Source organism: Embiotoca jacksoni, unplaced genomic scaffold (assembly GCF_022577435.1).
Source record: "Embiotoca jacksoni isolate LCO1_2020_lvr unplaced genomic scaffold, fEmbJac1.0.p SCAF_13, whole genome shotgun sequence".
Lineage (NCBI taxonomy): Eukaryota > Metazoa > Chordata > Actinopteri > Embiotocidae > Embiotoca > Embiotoca jacksoni.
The window spans coordinates 1,883,600-1,907,321 of NW_027185263.1; the positions used below are offsets into that span (position 1 = coordinate 1,883,600).

General features: G+C 45.1%; 1 protein-coding gene and 1 long non-coding RNA gene across 4 annotated transcripts in view; one reads left to right on the top strand and one right to left on the bottom strand.

Moving 5' to 3' along the window:
• tecta (tectorin alpha) lies at positions 1-21,978 on the top strand. Of its 2 annotated transcripts, XM_069145849.1 has the most exons (24): positions 1-801; positions 2,934-2,998; positions 3,108-3,247; positions 3,363-3,650; positions 3,793-3,930; positions 4,038-4,203; positions 4,351-4,763; positions 4,906-5,476; positions 5,565-6,175; positions 6,258-6,828; positions 7,762-8,390; positions 9,018-9,678; positions 10,260-10,459; positions 10,888-11,268; positions 13,362-13,648; positions 14,313-14,593; positions 15,398-15,508; positions 16,230-16,432; positions 16,954-17,117; positions 17,202-17,450; positions 18,859-19,021; positions 19,116-19,200; positions 19,380-19,499; positions 19,927-21,978. In XM_069145849.1, exons 2-24 carry the CDS (start codon positions 2,935-2,937, stop codon positions 20,025-20,027), a joined length of 6,597 nt encoding a protein of 2,198 aa, XP_069001950.1. In that variant the 5' UTR covers positions 1-801; position 2,934; the 3' UTR covers positions 20,028-21,978. The 2 variants fall into 2 exon arrangements, with proteins under 2 accessions (XP_069001950.1, XP_069001951.1); XM_069145850.1 differs by lacking the exons at positions 16,230-16,432; positions 16,954-17,117; positions 17,202-17,450; ... (2 more) ...; positions 19,380-19,499; positions 19,927-21,978 and having other exon boundaries at positions 15,401-15,447.
• The window catches only part of LOC138196110 (uncharacterized), an 8,403-nt gene continuing 4,089 nt past the window's right edge, over positions 19,409-23,722 (bottom strand). The window contains exons 2-3 of one of the 2 annotated variants that reach the window (XR_011178110.1): positions 19,912-20,041; positions 19,409-19,491 (exon numbers count right to left, since the gene is read on the bottom strand). This is a non-coding gene — a long non-coding RNA (uncharacterized lncRNA). Of the gene's footprint in view, positions 19,492-19,892; positions 20,042-23,722 lie in introns of both variants that reach the window. The other variant, XR_011178111.1, reaches the window with a different exon arrangement.

Here is a 23,722-nt window from a genome sequence, read left to right on the forward strand (position 1 = left end):
TAATTTAATACGAGAGAAAACTGCGACGTCCATTTTCATAGAAACGCAGTTTTAAATGCAGCTTCAGATGGAGAGTGAAACATTAATGAGACCCAGTCAAATGTCTTCACTCCAAAAAGATAAAAGCCACAGTGTGTCCTACCACATTTTCTGCCAAAGACATATTTTATCATCATTTGGCACTTTGCTGGTGTTAATGACAGGTCCTGCCCATTCATGCCATATGAGAGCCTCTCTTTGTGCAAAACATTCCTCCTTCCCCGCATTTAAAAACAAAGTCTCGGGGCAGTAAATCTCTCTTGTTTTTCCTATTTCCCGATCTCTGACCTCCCCCCTCTCCCCCTTCTTCCATATTGCTCTGTTTCCACTCCCTCTCTCTTCCTCAGATTCCTATGCTGTCCCTCCCCCTCGACTCCCCTCTCCTCTACTCCCCGACTCCCCTCAACCCCCCTTCTCTTCCCCAAACACTGATCTCCGATTAAGTTGAACACTATCCCGGGTAAAGTTTGCACCTGCTTCTTCAGGCAAAGCTCCTTCCACAAGCCTCCACCCTCGAATCTCCTCTCTTCAACCCCGACTCGAAAAGGACGATTTAGACACAAACCTCTGGACTGTTGTTGCTCCTGCCGGTGATTCCTGTGGAGTTGGAAGTGCTCTTCTGTCAGGACATCCAGCCGCTCATCACTTCACCGCCTCCCTCCATCACTACTGTGGATGGTCCTCTGCTGGATGGGACACTGCTGCGCGGAGATTGCCAGGTTAGACGAGTGAGGTGCTAGATGTCCATCTTCTGATAGGCAGGTGAGTGCATCATTTCCTCCTCCACTTAATTTCACCAATAGTTATATTTATTTATGACCCGACTGTGATGCAATAAGAAAATCTGTGCTTTCCTCAGTCGGCACATCAATCTCTGCAAACACACACGTTTACCTGTTTGCCAATTGTTCTAAGTCTGTTGCTATGGCGTTAGAAAACATAACTTTGCACGGCAACAGCATCACAAATTATCATTAGTTTCCTGCTTTAGGTGATTCCAGTATATATCACACAGGGGTGCCCTGCCTCTTTTCATGTTGCATGCATGTATGATCTATATTTTTTTTTAATTTTGCTTCCCCTCATTTCATCACGGGAGCCTTAAAATTGAATCCCATAGCAACAACAGATGTGATATTTCTACTTTTGCCAGAACCTTTCTTATGTTAAGTGTATAAAGATTGACAAGGGAAATTTGTCATTTCTCAAAATTTCTTAATCACATTCATCCACCTATCTAGAAATCTACGCATTAATATGCTTAACTGAGTAAATAACATCTGATAGTGTTTTGCTTACTTGATGGCGTCTCTTTTTGAGTGTTGTCACAGAGATTAAACCAGTTTTAGTGTCTCGTCCAGGCTTTATCTTAATTGCTAATAATTTCAATTATCTTTTAAAAAGGAGTTCCTGCCAGTCAGATAAGATGGTGAGCTACAAGAGTCAAGAGAGGCAATTGTGGTAATCTTTCTGTTGACAATGTATGATGAGAGGCCGATGACACCGCAGCGGACCTCTCTCAGCAGTGCCCACTAACCTTGGCACACCTGAGCACAATTTAACCTCAGCCTGAATTCACACATTTGAGAGAGAGAAGTAGTTAATTGGCAACACGTTCCTCAAGTTTCAGAAGTTACACTAAAGTATTGTCTTATTATTGAGGTTTAGCCCACAATGGGTGTTTACACATAAAATCCAAAATCAAAGCAAAGGTCTGTTTTCATATTATATATATTTAAAAAAAGAAACAAAGTTTCCTGATTTTATTTCTCAGCTTTAGTGATTACACCTCAAGATAACTATAAGCGAGCTGTTTGATGAAATGAAAAATAAAAAATCTGAGCTTTGATTGGCATTGGTTAACTGTCATTATTGTGTATTTTACAATGAAATCACACATTTCCATTCCTTGCTTCTGGAAATGGTGTTTATCCATAGAACAAATTTATATCTTGTGTTTTAAGCGCCACAGAGGCATCGGCATTACCAGAAATTACCAAAGGGCTTGCTGAGATTAGATAGATCATAACTTTTTGATAGCTAGCAGGCTATCTAGCCTGTTATAATCACTTATAACAAATAGCAAATGTTCAAGAAAATGTTAACTACATTTTAGAAACCTGAATATTTCATTTTCTCACCTAAAAAGTCTCGACATCTACGACACCCAGAAGGGACCAGCTTCAACTCTTTCATTTTTTAATTCACTGAATGTACAATACACAGAGGATATCATTTGGACTTTTCATTGCAATTCATTAAACAATTAACTTCAAATGGTATATGGTGACTGTCAGACCTGCCAACTTGGCTGTACATTGGACTTCGCCAATAGGACGCTTGCCAAGCGAGGCAGTGAACAACCCCCGAGGGCCACCACGGGGACCTTGGCAATTCAAACCTGCTCACTTAAAGCCATTAGTGCCCCAGTGTTTATGCTGCTCTCCCTTTAACCAACAAGGCATGGATGGGTCCCAAACAGAAGTGGTAATGAGGTCCCGAGCAACCTCGCGGCCTCAGACACAGAGACGCTGGAGCAGAGCGGGCCAGTCCCGTCGGCAGCAGGGAACCGAGGCACAGAGAGGCCGGCAGTCCACTGTTGCCGGCTCACATGGGACCGTAAGGCAAATGTGATCCTGACACATTGTTCTGGCATGTATAATGGGGCCTTTTCAGGGCTCCTCAGGGGAGACCTGGGAGCCTGATCTTAAAGAAGTAACGTGACGTCGGTCTGACGGTTCCCCCTCCTCTAGACTTTTGTCCAACAGCCTTGTTTATGGGAAGTTGTCCTATGACTCATGTCTTCCTGCATTTCCATTCGCTTTAAGGAATACACAACAGAGATAAAGTAACATTTGATCGCTCATCTTCTTTCTTTCTTTGTTTTTTTTAAGGATGGTCAGGCCGGGCTGTCGAGTCATTCTGCTCCATGTCTTCAGCATCTTTGCACAAATAGGAGGTATAAGATGCATAAATACCCCAAATCCTGCAACAAGAAGCAATTTCCTTATCCTATAAAGTTGCCACCTGTCTATTTAATGAGCTCTTGTGCATTATTCTCCTTTTAGCTACTACTCAGGATATCCTGTACCCATATGGACCTGGCAATAGGGATCTCGAGACCCCCAAGATGGATGACGGGAGTTCTCCCGAAATTGTTTTGCTTATTCCCTTCATTTTCTTCAATATACCTTACCGGTCCATCTACGTAAGCCTCAAGGCTCAATCAACACTCTACAATCCATCAATCATCTGCTTAAACCAACTTATTTCCACTTATAAAGTCTACGTTACAAACTCAACCCTGTTCCATCTTCTCACAGATCAACAACAACGGCGTGATCTCCTTCAGCGTGCAGGTCAGCCAGTTCACGCCGGAGGCTTTTCCCCTGAGCGACAGCAGGTCGTTCATCGCTCCGCTCTGGGCAGACGTGCACAACGGCATCCGCGGAGACGTGTACTACCGCGAGTCCACCGAGCCGGAAATACTGGAGAGGGCGACCCAAGATGTCCGGAAGTACTTCAAAAACATGCCCACCTTCACGGCCACCTGGGTCTTTATCGCAACCTGGCACCAAGTCACCTTCTACGGAGGAAGCCAGACAACTCCGGTAAAGTGGAAAGTCTGTTTCCACAGAGTTACAGCATGTAGAGAAGAAGTTTTTTGCGCATTATGGTGCTTTTCATTTTTGTTATAGGTCATGCCTTTATTCCTACTTTTAAAGATATTTAATCCTCTTATTTGATTTGAAGGTGAACACGTTCCAAGCTGTACTCATCTCCGATACCGTGGCGTTCTTCAGTATGTTCAACTACGGAGAAATCACATGGAGCACAGGAACAGCCAGCGGTGGAGACCCTTTAACGGGAATTGGTGGGACGACAGCTCAGGTATTCTCGCGGTGACCCCAAGATCGTTTCATGCATCTCAAATGTTTTTTATGAAAATCATATGATATTATATGACCTCATGACCCTCACACCACTCCCCTTTCCAGTCAGGTTTTAACGGTGGAGACATTGGTCACTTCTTCAACCTGCCGGGATCGCGGTCGAACGACGTCGTCAACATCGAACAGACAACCAACGTAAACATTCCTGGACGCTGGTTCTTCCGCGTAGACACTGAACTGATAGACCCTGCCAACGGCTGCAGCTACAACGGTACGTCCAAACATGAAAACATCGCTTGGTTGATCCTTTGCAAAACAGCTGCAGCTTCTCCTTCATGGGAAAATCAGTCAATGAAGTGCCTCAGATAACTGCCGTACTTGTAAACACCTGCGCACGTGTTTCCTACGTCCTCTCCAGGCCGTTTCTACAGACGAGGGGAAATCTTCTGGTTGTCTGACCAGTGCTCCCAGCGATGCCGCTGCCTCGACAGCGATAACGAGGTGCAGTGTCAAGAGGCCCCGTGTGGGCAGCTGGAGAACTGCGAGCAGCAGGAGGGTGCCTTCTACTGCCAGCCCACCCGCACCAGCACCTGTGTGGTGTTCGGGGACCCCCATTACCACACCTTCGACGGCTTCCTGTACCACTTCCAGGGCACGTGCTCCTACCTGCTGGCTCGGCCCTGCTGGGAGGTGGCGGGGCTGCCCTTCTTCAGCGTGGAGGCCAAAAATGAGAACCGTGGGATGGCCTCTGTGTCCTGGCTCAGAGACGTCACAGTGGAGGTGTACGGTCACCGAGTCATGTTGCCCAAAGGCAGTTCAGGAAGAGTCCAGGTGAGAATCTGTGGAAGTAGACGGTAAGCAGATGACTAAATGACCTCTACCTGGACGTATAGGTAGACGAGGCATTGTAAGAAAGATACGATCGCTTTCTTAATCTACGGTTCCTTTTCCAAATATTCTTGTCTTTCTTTAGGTGGATGGCTTGATGAAGACGTTGCCGGTCCAACTTCAGCTCGGTGCCATCAGGGTGTACCAGTCTGGGGTCGCTATTGCCTTAGAGACAGACTTTGGGCTCTTGGTAACCTACGATGGCCAACACTACGCGTCCATCTCCCTACCCAGCTCGTACTTCAACAACACCTGCGGCCTTTGCGGTAACTACAACGACGACCCCGCCGATGATCCCGTGCTGCCCGATGGCTCTCTGGCAGAGAGCGTGGTGGAGCTTGGAGGCAGCTGGCGGGCCGAGGACACCGACTGGAGGTGCACGGACGGCTGCGCGCAGAACTGCAGCGTGTGCGACCCTCAGGCGGAGGCCTTCTACTTCCGCTCAGACTACTGCGGGCTCATCAACAAGACTGACGGACCTTTCCGGGACTGCAGAACCGTGGTGGATCCCACGGCCTTCGTGTACAGCTGCGTGTATGACATGTGCAGCAACAGGGATAACATCACCACGCTGTGCCAGGCCATCCAGGCCTACGCTCTGGCCTGTCAGGCCCTCGGCGTCACGATACGACCCTGGAGATCTCGCACCTTCTGTGGTGAGACGCAGTTCGCATGTATCCATTAAACGCACATGTAGCTTTCATGTAATCTGACATATTTCTTCTTGTTCTTTTTGGTTCTCAGCCTTGTCATGTCCGGAGTTCAGCAATTACCAAGTGTGCACCAGCGCCTGTCCGGCCTCCTGCTCGGACCTGACCGCTCCCCTGTACTGCGCTCATCCTTGCACCGAGGGCTGCCAGTGCGACGTCGGCTACGTTCTCAGCGGCAGCCGCTGTGTGCACCGCGAAGACTGCGGCTGTGAGCACAACGGCCTCTACTACCCCCTCAATAACACTTTCTGGGCCGGCCCCAGCGGCGAAGAGGGCGAATGTACCCTCCGCTGCAGCTGCGGGCCTGCAGGGGAAGTCTCCTGTTTCAACGAGTCCTGTAAGGAGGGCGAGGTGTGCGTGGCGGAGGTGGGCTTGCTGGGTTGCTACCCTCGGAGGGAGGGGGTGTGCTCGATCACCCAGAACTCGGTGACGTCCTCCTTTGACGGCACCTTTCTGCTGTTCCCGGACGACAGCTCTTACTACCTGCTGAAGCTGTGTGGGCCGGTGCCGGCTAACGGATCGATGGTGGAGGTGAAGATAGGCAGGCGGCTGGTGAACAAAGGCCCCGCTTGGAAAAGACCGGTCGTCGTTACAGTGGCGAACATGGAGGCGCAGATAGGAGGGTTCGATTTTGACACAGTAAAGGTTAGTATTTCCTTCAAAGAGCAAAAACCTGTTCTTTATCTCTTATTGAATACCTATCAATTTACACCTTTTTGTGTTCCAGGTGAACGGTGAACTCGTGGCGCTCCCATACGTCCATCCAATGGAGACGATGATGATCTACAAGGCACCAGGCAATGCTACGGTGGTCGAGTCCCGCGGTCTGCTTCGTGTCCACTACACACGCCAGGGATTCATCAACATCTCCCTTTCCACCATCTACTACAACGTTACCTGCGGTTTATGTGGCCTCTTCAACAGCAACTCCACCGATGACCTTCGCCTGCCCAATGGACGCCTAGCAGAGTCGACCGAGCAGTTCACGGAGGGCTGGCGGTCCCTTGCTGACGACCTCACCTGCAACGGGGACTGCGACGACCTCTACCGCATGTGCACGGACCTGCGTCTTTACCAGAGTCCTTGGATGTGCGGCAACATCAACGACCCGGGGAATAGCTCCTTTCTGGCGTGTCACGCGGTCGTCAACCCTTCGCCGTTCTTCAGGAACTGCTTGTATAACATGTGCGTTCGGGAAGGGAACCGTTCGGCCCTGTGCTCTTCACTGCAGGCGTATGCCACCGCCTGTCAGGATGCTCAAGTGGGCCTCACGTCCTGGAGGAGTGCCACTAACTGCCGTGAGTAGATACCACTTTATGTTAAAGAAACAGGCCCGTGTTTTTGGTTGTAGATGTCTTCGTGTCCAGAAGAGACATGAACTGCTACACTAGCTGCCAAAAATTGAGAATTATGCTAATGCAACCTTTTCTACAACACATCAAACAATGAAGGCGGTTCATATTCACACACATCAACAGAATTTGCATTTCATTTCTTTTCCACCAGTGACTCTCAAACTTTTTCTGTTGTTCTCCCTTTTGAAAGCCCCAACAAATACACAAAAATAATTCACTCTTTAAACACACGAACACCGAAACTTCTGTAAAGCTTATCCTGAATCCTGACAGCTTTAGCGTTAGATGACTCTTTTGTCTTTATCGTTCCTGTATAAATTACATTCGTAGACCTGTTTCATAGCCGTAGTTGTGACTCCTCATAGCAGGAAAAGCACAGCTGGAACTCATAACAGTGATGTTATTAGTTTTATTAGCAATTATATATATTATTATCGTGCGTTGTAGGCTTGAACGACGTTTCTGAAAGCTTCCTCTGTCGCAGCTGGAATCAGCGTGAATTCACAAGCTAATCTGATTCTAAAGGCAAGCCAGTTTCAAAACTTTTTCAAACCCCGACAGTAGATTCTCAACAAGCCTTTTTTTTTTGCCAAATTGCATTTTTTTTTTGCTGGCAGAGTTTGCTGTTTATGTTGGTTTGAAGGGTACACAGCTGACATTTAAGACAAGTTTTGAACTTAATATATTTTATAAAACAGATATGACAGTATAAAACATACTGAGGATGTAACTGGACAGTGAACACAGACAGTTTTAAGCTTCTTGTGCCATAAATGTCAGTACAAGCTGTGTCCCGGTGCTGCCAGGAGGCAATAAAACCGTTTTTATATGCGGCCGTTTGCCTTTGCTTCCTCTGAACTCGCTCTTCTGTCTCAGCTCTTCCCTGTCCAGACAACAGTCACTTCGATGAATGCACCAACGCCTGCCCTCTGACCTGCGCCAACTTGGACGAACCCGAGGAGCCGTGCCCTCTGCCGTGTCAGGAGGGCTGTCAGTGCGAGGACGGCTTCGCGCTGCGGGACGGCCTGTGTGTGGCGCGCAGCGATTGCGGCTGCGTGAGCCACGGCCGCCAGCTGGCCACCAATCAGACTTTCTGGACGGACTGGGAGTGCCAGGAGCGCTGCTACTGCAACGGCTCCGACAACAGTGTGTACTGTCAGCTGGCGCCCTGTCACGCCGAGGAGTACTGCCAGGAGAGCGACGGCCTGTATTTCTGCCAGCCTCGCACGGAGGCCCTGTGCGTGGCGGCCGGCTACGGACATTTCCTGCCGTTCGGCGGCATCCCGTTTGAGCTGCACAGCTCTTGCACTCTGAGGATGGCCACCACCAACTGCGGGAGGGAGAGCAGGGACCCCGCAACCGTCAGTGGAGCTTTTCCTCAGTTTAAATTGGCAGCTCGTAACGAGGAGAGAGACACGGGCCAGGCGATCTGGGTGAGGGGCTTCGTCCTGGAGGTCTACGAGTACGAAATCGAAGTGTCTCGAAGCTACAAAAACACCGTCACGGTGAGTAAATGAAACAAGAGACATCGTGTTCATATCTGAGAATACCCGTGACCCGTCTTAACTTAACTTTTTATGATTTATTTTTTTGCACTCCCTGTGAAGGTCGCAGTTGTTGCGTTTGTGAGGACGTTATTTCTAATCAAGCCGATAGAATAACCAGGCAGAGGGTGAATTCCTCTTTGATTGGCTTAAGGTGGATCTAATTTCAATGGGCATCTTTTATCGGGCTGGATTTGGCTCAGACGAAACCCCGACCCTGAGCGACATTTGGACCGGGTTCACAAACCGACCGAAAAGATCTGAGGAGAAACAGAAATGACACACACTTGCACACACAAACGACTGCACCCACCCACGCACACGCTCACACACTTTATGTCTCTGGTTTTCTCTCTCTCGCTCGTGCAGTAGGTTAGAGGGAGAGCCATCGACGTCCATCCAGTCTGTCTTCATGTAATCCATTCATCCATTCACCACCTGGGTTTCCCCACATACCTTTGAAAACATGCAAGTCAGGCTGGATTAGAAATTCAAACTTGCTGCTTGAGTTTTCTCCTGCAGGTGTTAGTCTGAATCCGAGAAAAATAATTGAAGATAGCAGCAGTTACATGGAGTTTCTCTTCTCAGGTGAATAAGGAGCGGCTGTACATTCCTCTGAAGCTGGGCCCCGGAAAGGTCAACATATTCACTTTAGGCATGCAGCTCATCCTGGAGACCGACTTTGGGCTGAAGGTGGCCTTCGACTGGAACACTCTCCTCCTGTTGACTTTACCCCGTAACCTCTACAACACCTCGTGCGGCCTCTGCCGGGGGATGCCCTCGTCCTCGCCCGCCTCCGCCAGCACCACCGACTGGGGCATGGCCTGGGCGGAGAGGGACACCTTCTGCCAGGTGGGCTGCGGAGACTCGTGCCCCCGCTGCGGCCTCGGAGAGAAGAGCGTCCCGAACGACGCCCCTCTCCCGGCGGCCGACGCCGACGTGGACATCGGCGCCGACGACGGGGCGAACGAAGTCAACACGGGCATCCGCTTCCACATCGGAGACGGACTGTACGTGTTCGTGGAGCCGGAGGCGGTGAGGCTCTGCGGGCTCATCGTGGATCGAGGGGGTGTGTTTGCGCGCTGCCACAGCAAGGTGGCGCCGATGTTCTTTTATCAGAGCTGCCTGCAGGACACCTGTTTGGACCAGGGAGCCCAGGACACAATCTGTAACTGGCTGCAAATGTACGCCGGCACCTGCCAGACCCAGGGGGTGCCGGTTACCGGCTGGAGGAGCGACACGCCGTGTGGTGAGTACACGTCCGGCTTCAGCTGAAATTCACCGCACGCTTTGGCCGGCGGTGCTCGCAGTGTTGAAAAATGACATCATCGATTGCTAAAACAACGACCCCGTTGCCGTGAACAGACTGCTAGCATCGCTGATAGTCGTCGTAGTTTCTGCGGGAGAAAGTAGTTCTGCTTAAAACTACCGTAAATGTGTGTTTGATGTAATGTTTCAGTGACGCGAAGCAAATATCCTTCAACTCAGACGCCATCGGATGTGAGAACGTTCCTCCATTTTGTTTTGTATAGACGTGAAGGAACTCCGATAAAACATGCTTTAGTGAGCGTCGGAGGTGTTGGTAGGAATATTTCTAAACTACGGAAGGAGGAACAGGCTTTCAGTCTCTACGCTAAGCTAGGCGAACCGGGTTAGCACCACGCAGGACGCCACACCGACATCAATCCCTCATCTTACACTTCGGAAAGAAAACACGTCAGACGGCCGCCGCAGAGTCGCATTAACCCCGACAAATCCACACGGGAAAAACTGTGCAATGTACTTCTTACGATCGTCAGCTAATGCCTTTGCCAACCTGCCTGCTCCCAGTCCAGAGCTGTCCACCTAACAGCCATTACTCCAGTTGCATGTCGGTCTGCCCGCCCCAGTGCGCCCCCGCCCGCGGCCAGAGGGACTGCAGCCAGGACTGCGTGGAGGGCTGCCAGTGCGACCAGGGCTACGTGCTCAACGGCAAGAGCTGCATCCTGCCTCAGAACTGCGGCTGCTACACTGATGGCAAGTACTACGAGGTCAGTCTCACATCCAACCGAGGCAATACGTTTTCACACCTGGATATCAGGATCGTTTGGTGACGGGTTGTTTTTTAAGAGAAGTATATGAAAGGAAAAAAAACAACTAAACTTGCCTGAATCATAAATCCTTCACAACAGAAGCATATTTTGAAAACGTGCATTACATTTTTAGAATTGCACGACACATATATGAATTTATCTGCAACTAGATCAGGCTGTTGGTTATTTATTTAATTGATTCATTATTTAAGCTGTAGAATGTCATAAAATTGAGCATTTTTGTTATTTTTTTTTCTCCCAAAAAAAATGCATTTTGGGATTGTTATTACATCCAAAACATTGATTATGAAATGTCATTCAGCTAATAAGTGCGTCGTCTTCACAGTTTCAGTTCTGAACTTAATAGAAAACCGTCTTCATTTCAGCCCAAACAGCTGTTCTGGAACGGCGACTGCACCAAACGTTGCCAGTGCATCGGGCGCAACCTGATCCAGTGCGACCCGCGGCGCTGCAAGGCGGAGGAGGAGTGCACGCTGCGCTACGGGGTGCGCGGGTGCTTCGCGCGGCGCTCGCAGCACTGCGTGGCGTCGGGCGGCGGCGTCTTCAGGACGTTCGACGGCGCGTCGCTGCGGCTGCCGGCCTCCTGCTCCTTCGTTCTGTCCACCAACTGCCACAAGCTGCCCGACCTCTCCTTCCAGCTCATCGCTAACTTCGACAAATGGAGCACGCCCAACCTCACCACCATCTCTCACGTCTACCTGTACATTAACGAGGAGAACATACTCATCTCCGGCAGCACCGTCAAGGTGAGGCGAGAGTCGGACTCGTGTCGGGAGACAAACTGTGGGAGAGCTGACCTCGGTGGGATTTCTGCTGTGAATGAATTGGCGTTGGATCAAAAATGTGACTACTGTGGACGTTATGAGACACAGATTTTTAAACTAGTAGATGTGAAACCATCATTATCACGCTCACTTTTACCGTTTCACCCCCTCATTTCGTTCCTTCCCTCTTTCACCAGCAGTTGCCAGCATCCGACAGCCGGTGACCTCGATAGTTGTGACCAAAACAAAGTCAGACAGAAAGTGAATATTGGATCAGAGATTTGTTGAAATCGTGGCTGATGTTGCTGTACGTCTGCAGGATGTGTAAACCAGCAACAGTTTGCTAGTTTACCCGATAAAAACAACGATTAATGCAACTTTAACGTCCACCTTTTGCCAAACACACGAAACTGTGTCCACAAAGTATAATTACAAGATGATGATAAATGATAAAAGAATTCAGAAGATTCTCGAATTAAGGAAACTCAATTATGTCAGTTATATTTGCGACTGTAAGCTCATACTTCATACTAAGGGTGCATTTAATTGCTTATATTATTATATTATATTATATTATATTATATTATATTATATTTGATCTCTAAAAAGGTCACAGTCTCTCTTCAATAGAACAATTATCTCTGCTGGGAGATTTTGATTTTGTTTATGCGATCACGTTACTTTCCGTTGGCTTCGCACCGTCAGCGGTCAAAGAAGTCTTTATCAAACCAAACACACGTCTCTTTTTTTTTTTATCTCGGCACTAACAGCCTCAAAGGCTTCAGGCCATGTCTTTCCACTAAGTCTCCTCACAGAGGTATTTAATGACCCGCTGATTGCCTTCAAGTGGAGCTCCCATGAGTCCTAGTTTGTTCAATCTGAGGGAAACTGTCCATTTTCTTGAACTGCCTGAAGAAGTATGTTTGCATCCATTGTCTCAGGTTGTCATGATCTTTGTCTCTTTTCACTCAGGGATTTCGTTTCTGATTTTGAAATTATTTTACGCAGATGACACCCAAATTTCCATCTGTGCCCGACGTGTTCGATTTAAATGTCTGAGCTCAAACATTTCTAATCTGTTTTTAAATCTCAGCCAGAAGAAAAAGTGTCTCCACCTTTCATCTTTATACAGTTATAAAAATCCTTAATTTGACAGTCAGGTCGCGTCTTTAATTCCAAATGCACTTAACGACATTGAGGTTAAAAAAATGTCATAATCATCCATCATGTTTGCCTGTTTTAAACATTTCCGCGTCATAACCCTTTTCATGCATCTACGTCCTCGAGATTAAATTATAATATCTCCTTCTTAGACTTAAAAGAATAAACTATAGAATAAAAGAACATTTTTCAAAACACCTCAGCTATAAGAGCTCGCTTTAACCAATCAATAAACACATTTAATCACCTTTAATATTCACAACTGACTTTATGAGTATTGCTGGCAAACTACAAAATCTGCTGCAGAAAAAGATGCTTTATTCTCTTTAGAGACCCCAACTTTAAAACATGGATAAATACAATTCATTTTTAGGTGTTTTCAATCTATAGTTAGTGTTGACAATAGATTTTAAACAGCACTACCACTCCTAAATCCCCCAAATAATCATAGAAATATTTGGATTTCTAATATTAGAGATTTATAACGGTTGGTCAACAAGAGATCTAACGAGGAATTAGACTTCTCTGGGGTCTAATAGAAATTAAATTCCTGAAATCTGCAATCACATTCTTCTTGTTGGGTTTAATAGGTTAATAAGAAATGAACAAATATGTAGAAAAGTGAAAAATATCAGCTTTATAATTATTGCTCTGATTTTAACACCCCAAAATGAGGAAATAATCCCCATTTAACAACCCACAAGGGGTAAAAAAAAAAAAAAAAAAAAAAAAAAAAACATTGAAGAGTATAACACTAATTCTGCTCTGTCAAAACAGGACTTGAAATCCCACAGAGGTCAAATTTCACATGCGAGCAGAGAAACGTCTGGAGTTTAACATGTAATTGAATTTGCTTTGTAATTTGTTTCCTGTCTCAAACATCTAAAGCTCTGTGCCTCCCGTTCTCCCCCCAGGTCAACGGGACGCCGGTCTCGGTCCCGTTTCTAACGGGGCTGATGACACGTCTGTCCACATCCGAAGGTTTCCTCGTCATCGACACGCCTCAGGACATCCAGGTCCGGTACAACCGCTTCAACACGCTGAGCATCACAATGGGCCAGCGGCTGCAGAACAAGGTGTGCGGCCTCTGCGGGAACTTCAACGGGGACCCCAGCGACGACTACATCACCTCCAGGGGGAAGCCGGCCGTCAGCGCGCTGGAGCTGGCCCAGAGCTGGAAGACCAACGGTATGCAGAACAGGTAGGTGAGCCATCGCAGACGTGCAGGACTTCGCTGAGCACGTCGAATCATCGGCAGCCGTCTCTGCAGGCTTCACCGCCCGCAAAAACCTGTGATAAACCTGCACACTGCCTGTGGAGCATGAAACACTGACACCAGGTCGGTCCTTGAAGAAGTGGCAGAGACCAGAAAAAGAGAATATTGGACCAAATAGATGCTTATGTTGAAAACCTTTTGAATCTTCTTTTCTAATGAATGAGGGATTATTTTCAGATGGACCTCCAGAAAACTAATAAGAAGGAGTGACTTTAGCTAACAACACCGAGATAACTCTTGGAGAAGTTTTATTGACCCAAAATTGTATCAGACTAGTTGAATGGGAGTCTATGGAGCCGGAGGCTTTTTGGAGCCGACCTCTAGTGGCACTCAGTGGTATTGCAGCTTAAGACCCGTCTACATCGGAACCGTTTTTCAGACCCGGAAACGACGAACACTTTTATATCCAGTCTGTGGTCACTACCGATATCATTTGCATCAGTTCAGTCCGTTCACACTGGAGGTTCAGAGCAGTAAATTCAGTGTTCGCAGAAAGAAAAAAAAGGTGAAAAAGTGAAATTATTGTATTGACAAATAATTAAAAAAAGAAAACGCTCCTGACAGTTGGATGTCGTTCTTCGTCCTGCAGCTGTGATGAGACCCAGTTCGTGGCCTTGGCCCAGTCCTGCGACAACACGGCCGTGCTGGCTCTGCAGGGCGAAGACGCCTGCCAGAAGCTGACCCAGCTGAAGGGCTTCTTCCAGCCCTGCCACGGCCTGCTGGACCCCAAGCCCTTCTACCAGTCCTGTTACCTGGACGGCTGCTACAACCATCGCAAGGCGCAGGTCTGCGGCTCTCTGGCGGCCTACGCGGAGGCCTGCCGGGCGCTGGGCACCCTCACCACCAAGTGGATCACCCAGGAGAACTGCTGTAAGGGCACCGTGAGACACCGGCCTCTCTCTCGGCCACGCGGCGCGACGCTTCTTCATATTTTTAAAACTACAACTTCAAAACTGACTCGTATCAGTGCTCACTGGAGGAAACTAGCTCTGCAGCATGCGTTAACACTTGCAAGACCATTAGAGCACTCCAGGCTCCAGTAATATGGCAATAGACTTATCAATACTTTATTTTAGCGTTGGTTTTTTTTGTATATATAATGTGTTGCTCGTTGTAAAAAAAAACAACTCAGAGAATGATTTCCCAACTCTGCAGTTCGGTAGAGACCAAAACGGAGCTGAAAAAAAAGAGTTTCTTTTGGATTTGTATTCATCAGGTGACCAGAAACATGAATCAAATCCATGTTTCTGTGTATCTGCTGGATTTATAAACAGACAAGTGTCAGCTGAAGAGTTAGCGATAGCTTCAAAAATTGTTTCCTGCAAGTTGCCAGAAACATCAGTTACTGCAAAGTTGATTTAAAAGTCAAATGAATTGAGGAAATTTATGTAATTCATCATTTAGGTTTATGGAAATGTATAATATTCCAGTGTGCTTTTCTTTTAATCGAACATAAACGAAATATAGATTTTACCAGATCTACTAAAAGGTTCATTAGTCACCGATTTATTTTAGATTAATAATTAATAGGTCAGTTTTTTTGTCCAGCTATGGTCACTATGTTCTATGTTCCCCTCTTATTGTGTTGTTTATAGCTCTAAAATCAGTGTGTGCATGTTTGATAAAGCCTTGTGTGTGAGTGACAGCTAACATTGTGTGTGGACCTGTCTTTAGCAGAATGGATCTACGACCCCTGTGCAGGAGAGATCTGCACGAACTTCACCTGCGAGCTGGAGAACGGAGGCGACCTGTGCGGTTGCCCCGAGTTACCGACCAGCACCGGAGGTGAGTCCTTCGTCCCGCCGCAGCCTTCAGTCGGTTCTGCCCACCGGGCTGAGAGCGACCTTCGATTAACTCTTCTTTTAAAGTCACGGAGAAGGTCGTTTTTAATCTCGTTTTTTTTAACTTGGTTTTATTGCACATTTTTGTCGTTATTGGCTTACGATGTTTGTCTATCTGCTTGATTTGTTTCTGTCCGATGTTGTACGGACGTTTGGTCAAGATCTGTTATGTTTAAATGTTCCATGAGGATAGTAAAAAGTAAACTTGACATTTAATGTTGCAGAGATATATTTAAGTCTTCTGGGGTTTAAAGGCTTTATTTTGGGGGGGGCCTTTAATTAACTCTTATTGTGTAGCTGCAGTAAAAACAAATTCTCGACAGTTATTTTGCTGTCAAATAATCATAAAGACAGTTATATGATCATTATTCAGCCAATGATTGCTGATGAAATCTTTAATACTTAACGTTTCCTTTTTGTCTCCCCTTTCCATCGCACATTTGAATTCAACTTTCAGTTTTTGGTCTTTATATTTAAGCTTTTCTGTTTTTGCAAATGAAGAGTTACAATTTCACTTTTCTATTTTTAAATACTTGTCACATGACTGCAGCATCATCTTCCTCGGTTGGACGCTGTGTGGTTCAACTCGGAAACATACTGTACATAAAACCATGTAATCAGTGTTGACGTGTGTGTGTGTGTGTGTGTGTGTGTGTGTGTGGCAGGAGACGATGACATCATCCAAGCGGAGGTGACCTGCAAGCACGCTCAGATGGAGGTGTCCATCTCCAAGTGCAAACTCTTCCAGCTGGGCTTCGAGCGGGAGGACGTGCGGGTCAACGACGAGCGCTGCTCCGGCATCGAGGGCGAGGACTTCATCTCCTTCCGCATCAACAACACCAAGGGACACTGCGGCTCCATCGTACAGGTGTGATATGATATGAATAAACTGGATTACACATGTCAAACTGTTTCTTTGTTCCCATTTTGGTGTCTTTAAGCACTTTTAGCAGCCCGGAGTCAGAAAAGGTTCTGTTAACTTGCTTTTTTTGTTTGTTTTTTTTTGTTTAATATTTATGGCTGTAAATTGCACTCGAAATGGTCAAATGTGTGTATTACATGAGTGTACAAAGATTTGTTTTGTTTTTTTTATGTAATTTTGGGTACTCAAAGTTTCATTTTCCAGTAAGGAGAGAAATATTTTGACTGAGAAACTGATCCTGTTTTCACCTCGACCGTCTGTCTTCCTGCAGAACAAGTCTGTCCACCAGCAGCAGCTTATTTAATCATATATTTATATATCAGAGTAGCTGCTGCTAAAGCTCACTGATAGACACAATGGATCTCATTTGTTTAATTTATACACAACTTCTCCTTTTTAGATTTTCTCTTTTTGTGTGGATTAAATAAATGAAATGTAATTGGATAACCGTTTTACCTTCCTGACAGTCGAACAACACACACATCATGTACAAGAACACGGTGTGGATAGAGAGCGTGAACAACACCGGCAACGTCATCACCAGAGACAAGACCATCAACGTGGAGTTCTCCTGCGCCTACGAGCTGGACCTGAAGATCTCGCTGGAGACGGTCCTCAAGCCGATGCTCAGGTGAGACGGCGGACGCCGGGACGCGCGATACAAGACGTGTCACGGGCGGTTAACTTTGACCGCCGTTTCTCCTCCCTCCTCCAGCGTGATCAACCTCACCTTACCCACCCAGGAGGGGAACTTCATCACCAAGATGGCTCTGTACAAGAACTCCTCGTACCGCCACCCGTACAGGGAGGGGGAGGTGGTGCTCAGCACGCGGGACGTCCTCTTCGTCGGCGTCTTCGTGGAAGGAGCCGACGAAAACCAGCTCATCCTCATCGTGAACATGTGCTGGGCCACGCCGTCCCGCTACAGCAGCGACAGACTGCGATACATCATCATAGAGAGAGGGTACACACACACACACACACACACACACACACACACACACTGTAGTTCACTTCTCCCCCGCTGGGGTCACAAGATACGCCTGAAGGGTCATGAGATGATAAATTCGACTGAAAAGAATAAAAAAGAAACATAATTCTTAGAAAAGTCGTTTCTATTTCAATTTGATCTCTTTAGATTTCTAAAAACTTGTTTAAAGGGGAAATACGGGATTAAAAAAAGTATTCAGACCTCTTCTCCTCCTGCACACTTCTAAAAATAAATTTGCAAACATGTTTAAAAAGCATGTTTTCACATTGGCATTATGGATTATTGAGTGTCGATTGATGAGCAAAGACACTTAAATTAAATCTGAAACGCTATAAAGAGATTCATTTCTGAGTCCACTTTAAGTCAAAAAGGTTGAAACACTGATTTATTGTGTGGTGAGAAATAAACATGTCAGTTGCTGATTTAAATAACCTGCATTTACGTTTAAATACAACAAAGCATTGAGATTATGGGACTTTATCAAAAAGTGTGCATGTCACAAACACAACCTTTTTCCTGCTGTGGGAGTTTTTCAGTTACCGTTTATCGTGTAAAAGTTTAAGCTCTAAAAGAAGCGTTTCCATCAAGAGTACAAAGTGAAGAAAAAATAAAACTGGGATCAAATTAATATTTGATGTGTTTGCATTTTAAAAGACCTCCGGAGACCATCTGTTGTAAGACTGAAGATCTTTATGACTCAGGCTGGATGTTTGGGGTCATTTTTAAACTGCAGGATGGATTTGAAACCAGTCGATGGATAAGAATCTAAACATATAATGAACCCAAACTATTAAACACCGACTGAGAATTTTTGTCTATCAACGAAACAAACAGGAGGGTATTTGCGCTACGTAGCAAACATTTGACTTTGCATTGCGCAACCCAAAGACTTGTTTTAATTATGGTGCAATACTAAAAAAAATATTCATCCAAAACCATCCCATTGGCTTAATCTATAATTGAGTCTTTAATAAAACAAAAATGATTATGTTTTATATTAAAAGTACCTGCCTTTACATGAAGCTGGTTCTTTTGACACCATCTGCCAAACATTTATATACAGATTCTGTTTTTGATGAAGCTTAACGTCTTCTGAAAATATAGGAATTCATGTCATGCAGGGAAAAGATGTGTAAATATAACTAAAGAGATCGACAGGTGAGGGTTCGAGACTTTAAATAACTCTTTATTTTTTTGTTTTGGTTGGCGAGTTTTGGCTCCAGTTTAAACACAATGTCTGAAGAGCTGAATTGCAACTACTTGAAGAAGGTGTTGTGCATCTAAAAAAAAAAAAGAAGTTAAAAGCCGACATCCTTCCTTTTTAAATCCTCAACACAATAGTTTCCCGTCAATCTGGTCCTGTGGCCCTCTCTCCCTCCAGCTGCCCCAACATTAAGGACAACACCATCGGCATGGCGGAGAACGGCGTGTCGCTCACCTGCCGCTTCCACGTCACCGTCTTCAAGTTCATCGGGGATTACGAGGAGGTCCACCTGCACTGTGACGTGTCGCTGTGCGACTCCGACACCAACGCCTGCAAAGTGGTGAGAAACCGGAGGAGAAGAAAAAGCCTCCGTCTTCGGTCAGCAGCGATGACGCTGCTCTGCCGTGTATTGATGTATTCATTCATGTGTCCAGAACTGTCCGCACAAGAGAAGAATGTACTCGGAGGAAGGCGACCATAAAGAGCACATCCTGTCTGTGGGGCCCATAAGGAGGAGAGGTGAGTTTTTATTGGCTGATACATGCGACAGATTACAGGTGGACAAAGCCACGATTTAATTCCTCATCCCCCCACCCCCCCCAAAAAAAAAAGTCCTCAAGAAAAAGCCGTGTTTGGATTCATGTCGTCCACAAACTGGGTTAAAAAGTCTTCGTGAGTCCGTCCTGATGTTTCCTCAGAGGCCGACTGGTGTGAGAACAACAACGGAGGATGCCAGCAGATCTGCACCAGTAAGGGGGCGGGGCCTGTCTGCAGCTGTGTGACCGGGATGCTGCAACGAGACGGGAAGAGCTGCCGGGGTAAGGACACACACACACACACACACACACACACACACACACACACACACACACACACACACACACACACACACACACACACACACATAGTGGCACAAACAGGTGATTTTAAGGTTGTTGTGTTTTTGGTTTAAAGACTCACAGTGTTACTCATAAAGTCTTTTATTAAGAAGGTTTAAATCATTTTGATCCTTTGGTTCCTGTCCTTAAAAAACTTGAAGAATAAAGGAGCACTTTTGGGTTTAATTGTATGTTAAGAATTAATGTACAAATGTACGGTATTGACAAATATTTATGATCTTTTAAAACAAATTTAGACACTACAGTACAAAGGCAATAAATGAATATGAAATAAATGAACTTTAATATAAAATGATAATAATAAATGCACACTTAAGGAATGTTGTTGAACCTCTTGTTTTGCCAGCTGTGAGTTCGAGCTGTGACCTCACGCCTGCGGTTCTTCTGCTGAGCGTCGCCGCCGTCATCTCCCTGCTGCTGGCTCGTATTCCCACTCTGCTTCTCTAATAACACGCCTGCAGCTGCAACAACAACAACAACAAAAAAGACAAGCACAGAAAAAAGACTTGAAGATGCACAAAGTATCTGCAGTGATTAGCGTTAGCTGTGTTCCAGTCAGACAATCGAGACAGAATACACTGTACATTGACAAATTTTTTCAGTCCAGATATCATTGAGGCAGCTGGAGGGTGAGTTAGCTCTCTAGACATGTGGACAGTTCGTAACACGCTGTGTTATTCTTCACCTCCATTTTTATCTCCATTTGGACACCTCACATCAAGCCGCTCTGTGTAGTTTTTCATGTTAGTATCTCCTTTTTTTCCCCAAAAAAGATTCTGGTGGTTTTTCTTCCTGGAAAATGAAACGTATTATTGATTCTACCACCAGATGGCGCCAAAGAAAAGAAGTTCTCCAGTTATAGAAGCATATTGAAATTAACATATTTTGAAAGAAGGGCAACTAAAATCACATAGTTGACAGGAAGGGACAGAGGATGGTTAAATAACAACAGAAAAATAACTCAATTATTTGTTACTTAAGGTGAAACGCTACAAGTAAAAGTTAATTAATAGCTGAAGTGAACATTGCAAGGATTCAGGGTTGAGTTATCTGGCATATAATCAAAGGCCTTCTGATATTGATAAGGCAATATGCAGAAATCAGGCAGGTGGAGTTGGAGAGCTGGAGGCCCACAAGAGGCCTGGAGTATATTTTTTATAAGATTTCTGATTTCACTTTTCATCATTTTTTTCTGTTTTTATTTTACGGACTCATTGAGGAAAATAATTGGCAGATTAATAGATAATTCAAATTCAAATTCAAATCTGGCACAAAAAAACCTTCCTGCACTGTCGGTGCCAATACGATCAGTCAACAATTTCAATTGATCTCCATGGAAACAACGTCAGGCTCCTCTGATTTGATCTGCTTGTGATCTGACCTGATATGATGTCTGTGTGACTGAAGTCTGAGGATTCAATCTGTAACTCCACCCGTGTATGACATCTGAATTTAACCACTGGAGAAGCTCGTGAGCTCTGGTGTTGTTTGTCGACCACCGCCAGTCATGTGACCTTTGACAGCCTCCCAAACTAAAAATAAAAAAATTAAAAAAAACTGAAATAAATCTTCTGGCCTGCTTTAAACCAGAGCAGATCTGATATTGGACCTCCAGACGTACTACTGAAATCACTCCGATTATTCATTTAAATCAAATGAAGCTCCATCAGAAGTTATGGAAGAAGTGTGCCGGTGAGAGGACGATGTATTTCATGATGTAAACGGTGGGAGCGGACGTTGTAAATCAGAAGAGGAGTTTTGTGAATGAAGTGAGTATTTATGCGTGAGGAGAGCACCTTGTGAATTAAATACTCGTTTACATTTAGGTGTCATTTTGGAGCCCGGGAGGTGTTGTGGCTGAAAGATATGCGGCTTGTCGTGCCATTAAAATACTTTATTACAGTCATTTCTATCTTAATCAGTTCTGGTCGTGTCAGTGCATTGATTTCTAACACTCCCATCTGTTGGTTCTGATTCTGAACATCGTGGACATGTGAGGACGTAAAACTGTCAGTAGAGTAAAAATCGGAGTCTCTTGATGATTCACGGTCAGTCGGTTTCTATTCGGCACCTTAAGGGTTAAAAATGCGACCACACATCATATGTAAGCCTCCAGTTTTTGGTTTAGTTACACAATAAGTAGCAGTTTTTCATTGGTAGGCTTGTTTTGCTACCTTCTGTGTACAAATGTACAGTCCATGTCAATTTGGTGGTTTTATGTCATGACTTTTTTTTCTTCTTTGTTTTTGGATAATCATTCTCTTTTTCTTTTTTTTTATATGTTTAAAACATCACCAAAAGATGTTTTATTCTTTGAGAGCAGCACCACCCTCCCATAAATAAATGAAGAAGTTCTCAAAGTCAGCGTGGGTCGAGTGTATTTGATGCAGAGCACGAAGCCGGGTCGCCTCAGGGGTCTTTAATCCGGCCCACCGAGGGGTTGGAGCTCTGCAGGAGTCTGATGTACATCACATGGAAAAAAGTATTTCATCACCAGTCATCGACTTAAAGGCCGAATGTGTAGTTTTATTCCGCATTTTAATGTTAAAACGGGCCCAAACTTGCCGTCCGTCCCGCTGCAGTGTTCAATTATCTGACAGGAAATGAACTTCAATCCATGCTGCTGTCTCCTAGCAACACGTTTCCAATAAACTGAGGCGGCTGGTTGAGTCCACACCTTGTGGCTGCAATTAGAAAATTGCGAAATCAATTGTAGTGAATTCTTTCTACGGCGTAACATGCCGTCATCCATCAACCGTCAGTGACGTTTCAAAGTGTCTGTTAATTAAAGTGTGGGTGGAAGAAAGTGGGTCGGGCTGCACTGTTCAAACACATCAGTTCCTGTGATTATTATGCAATTAACGCAAATATTCCTGATCTCCAGAAGATAAATCATAATATTACTGTTTGGTTTTTTCCTTTGCCACAATCAAGCCGAAACTCCTTCTGATAGATGTCGTAGATAAAAAACAACAACAACCTGATTCTTCAGGTACACAATCGTAAAACAAATTTAATGACTAATATTTTATTAAACTAAAATACTGTAAACAAGAGTTGCAGCAAAACTGTAAAAATGAGGATAATAATATATTAAAAGACACAACACACAGAAGCAGTACAATGAGCACAAAGGCAGAGAAACCATCTTTAAAACACAACATGAACATAAAAGTGTATGAAAAACAACCAAATCAGAGCTTACCAATAAATAAAGATGGTAGTAATGTCAATCGCTTCCTATTAAATATTAAAAGAACATTTTACAGCTGAATAAATATATTGCAGAGCGGACCAGCTGTCAAATATTATACAACACTGTAAATAATCTCATAAAGTCCCTCGCATAGTGTCTGACTGTAAATCAGTTTGTGTGACTCAGCTGTAAACAGGGCAGGACCTCCTCTTACAGGCCAAATGAAGAGAGATGCCAGCTTTGCACAGAATTCATGTTCTGCTTCTTAATAGACAATTTAAAAAGGATTAAAGGTAAAAAAAAAAAAAATTTAAATTAGGAAAAGATAATGAAAATCAAATACTTTTTCTACCAAATAGAAATAAACTTTCTGATATGGATTTGAAGGACTTCCAACAACACTTGAGGGTCTGCCAAAGGCTTTCCACTCCCTCCACATTGTGATATAAGAGTCTAAGTAAAGCAAAAAAGCTACACTGAAGGTGAAAGCATGCAAAAAAAAAAAAAAAAAGGGAGAAGACGCAGCTGCAGCTTCCCACTGCAAGGAAACACGACTTCAGTTTAAAGAGCACGAAGCAGCCGGCAAAACAGATCCCACTCAGCAACTCTGAAAATTACACTCACATGTAAACAGAAGAGGAAACAATAGTTTACAGCAGATAGAAAATAAAATGCAGACGGAATTTTAAACCCGGTAAACACTCAAATCAAACCGCAACTGATAAAACGTGTAACGATCAAATGTCTGATGTTTTGCAGCTGCGTTTACGTTCAGCTGGTTTCCAGGTGACATTTACAGAAAGCAGAAGACGCGTTTGGAGAGCGCGCAGCTGAAACTATTTCAAATGCCGTTCAAATATGTGAGTTGTTGACATGTTGCCACTCAAAACACGGTTCAAGTGCCCGGCCTGGTTTTTCCCTCCCATGCTGACCTGTGCTGTGTATC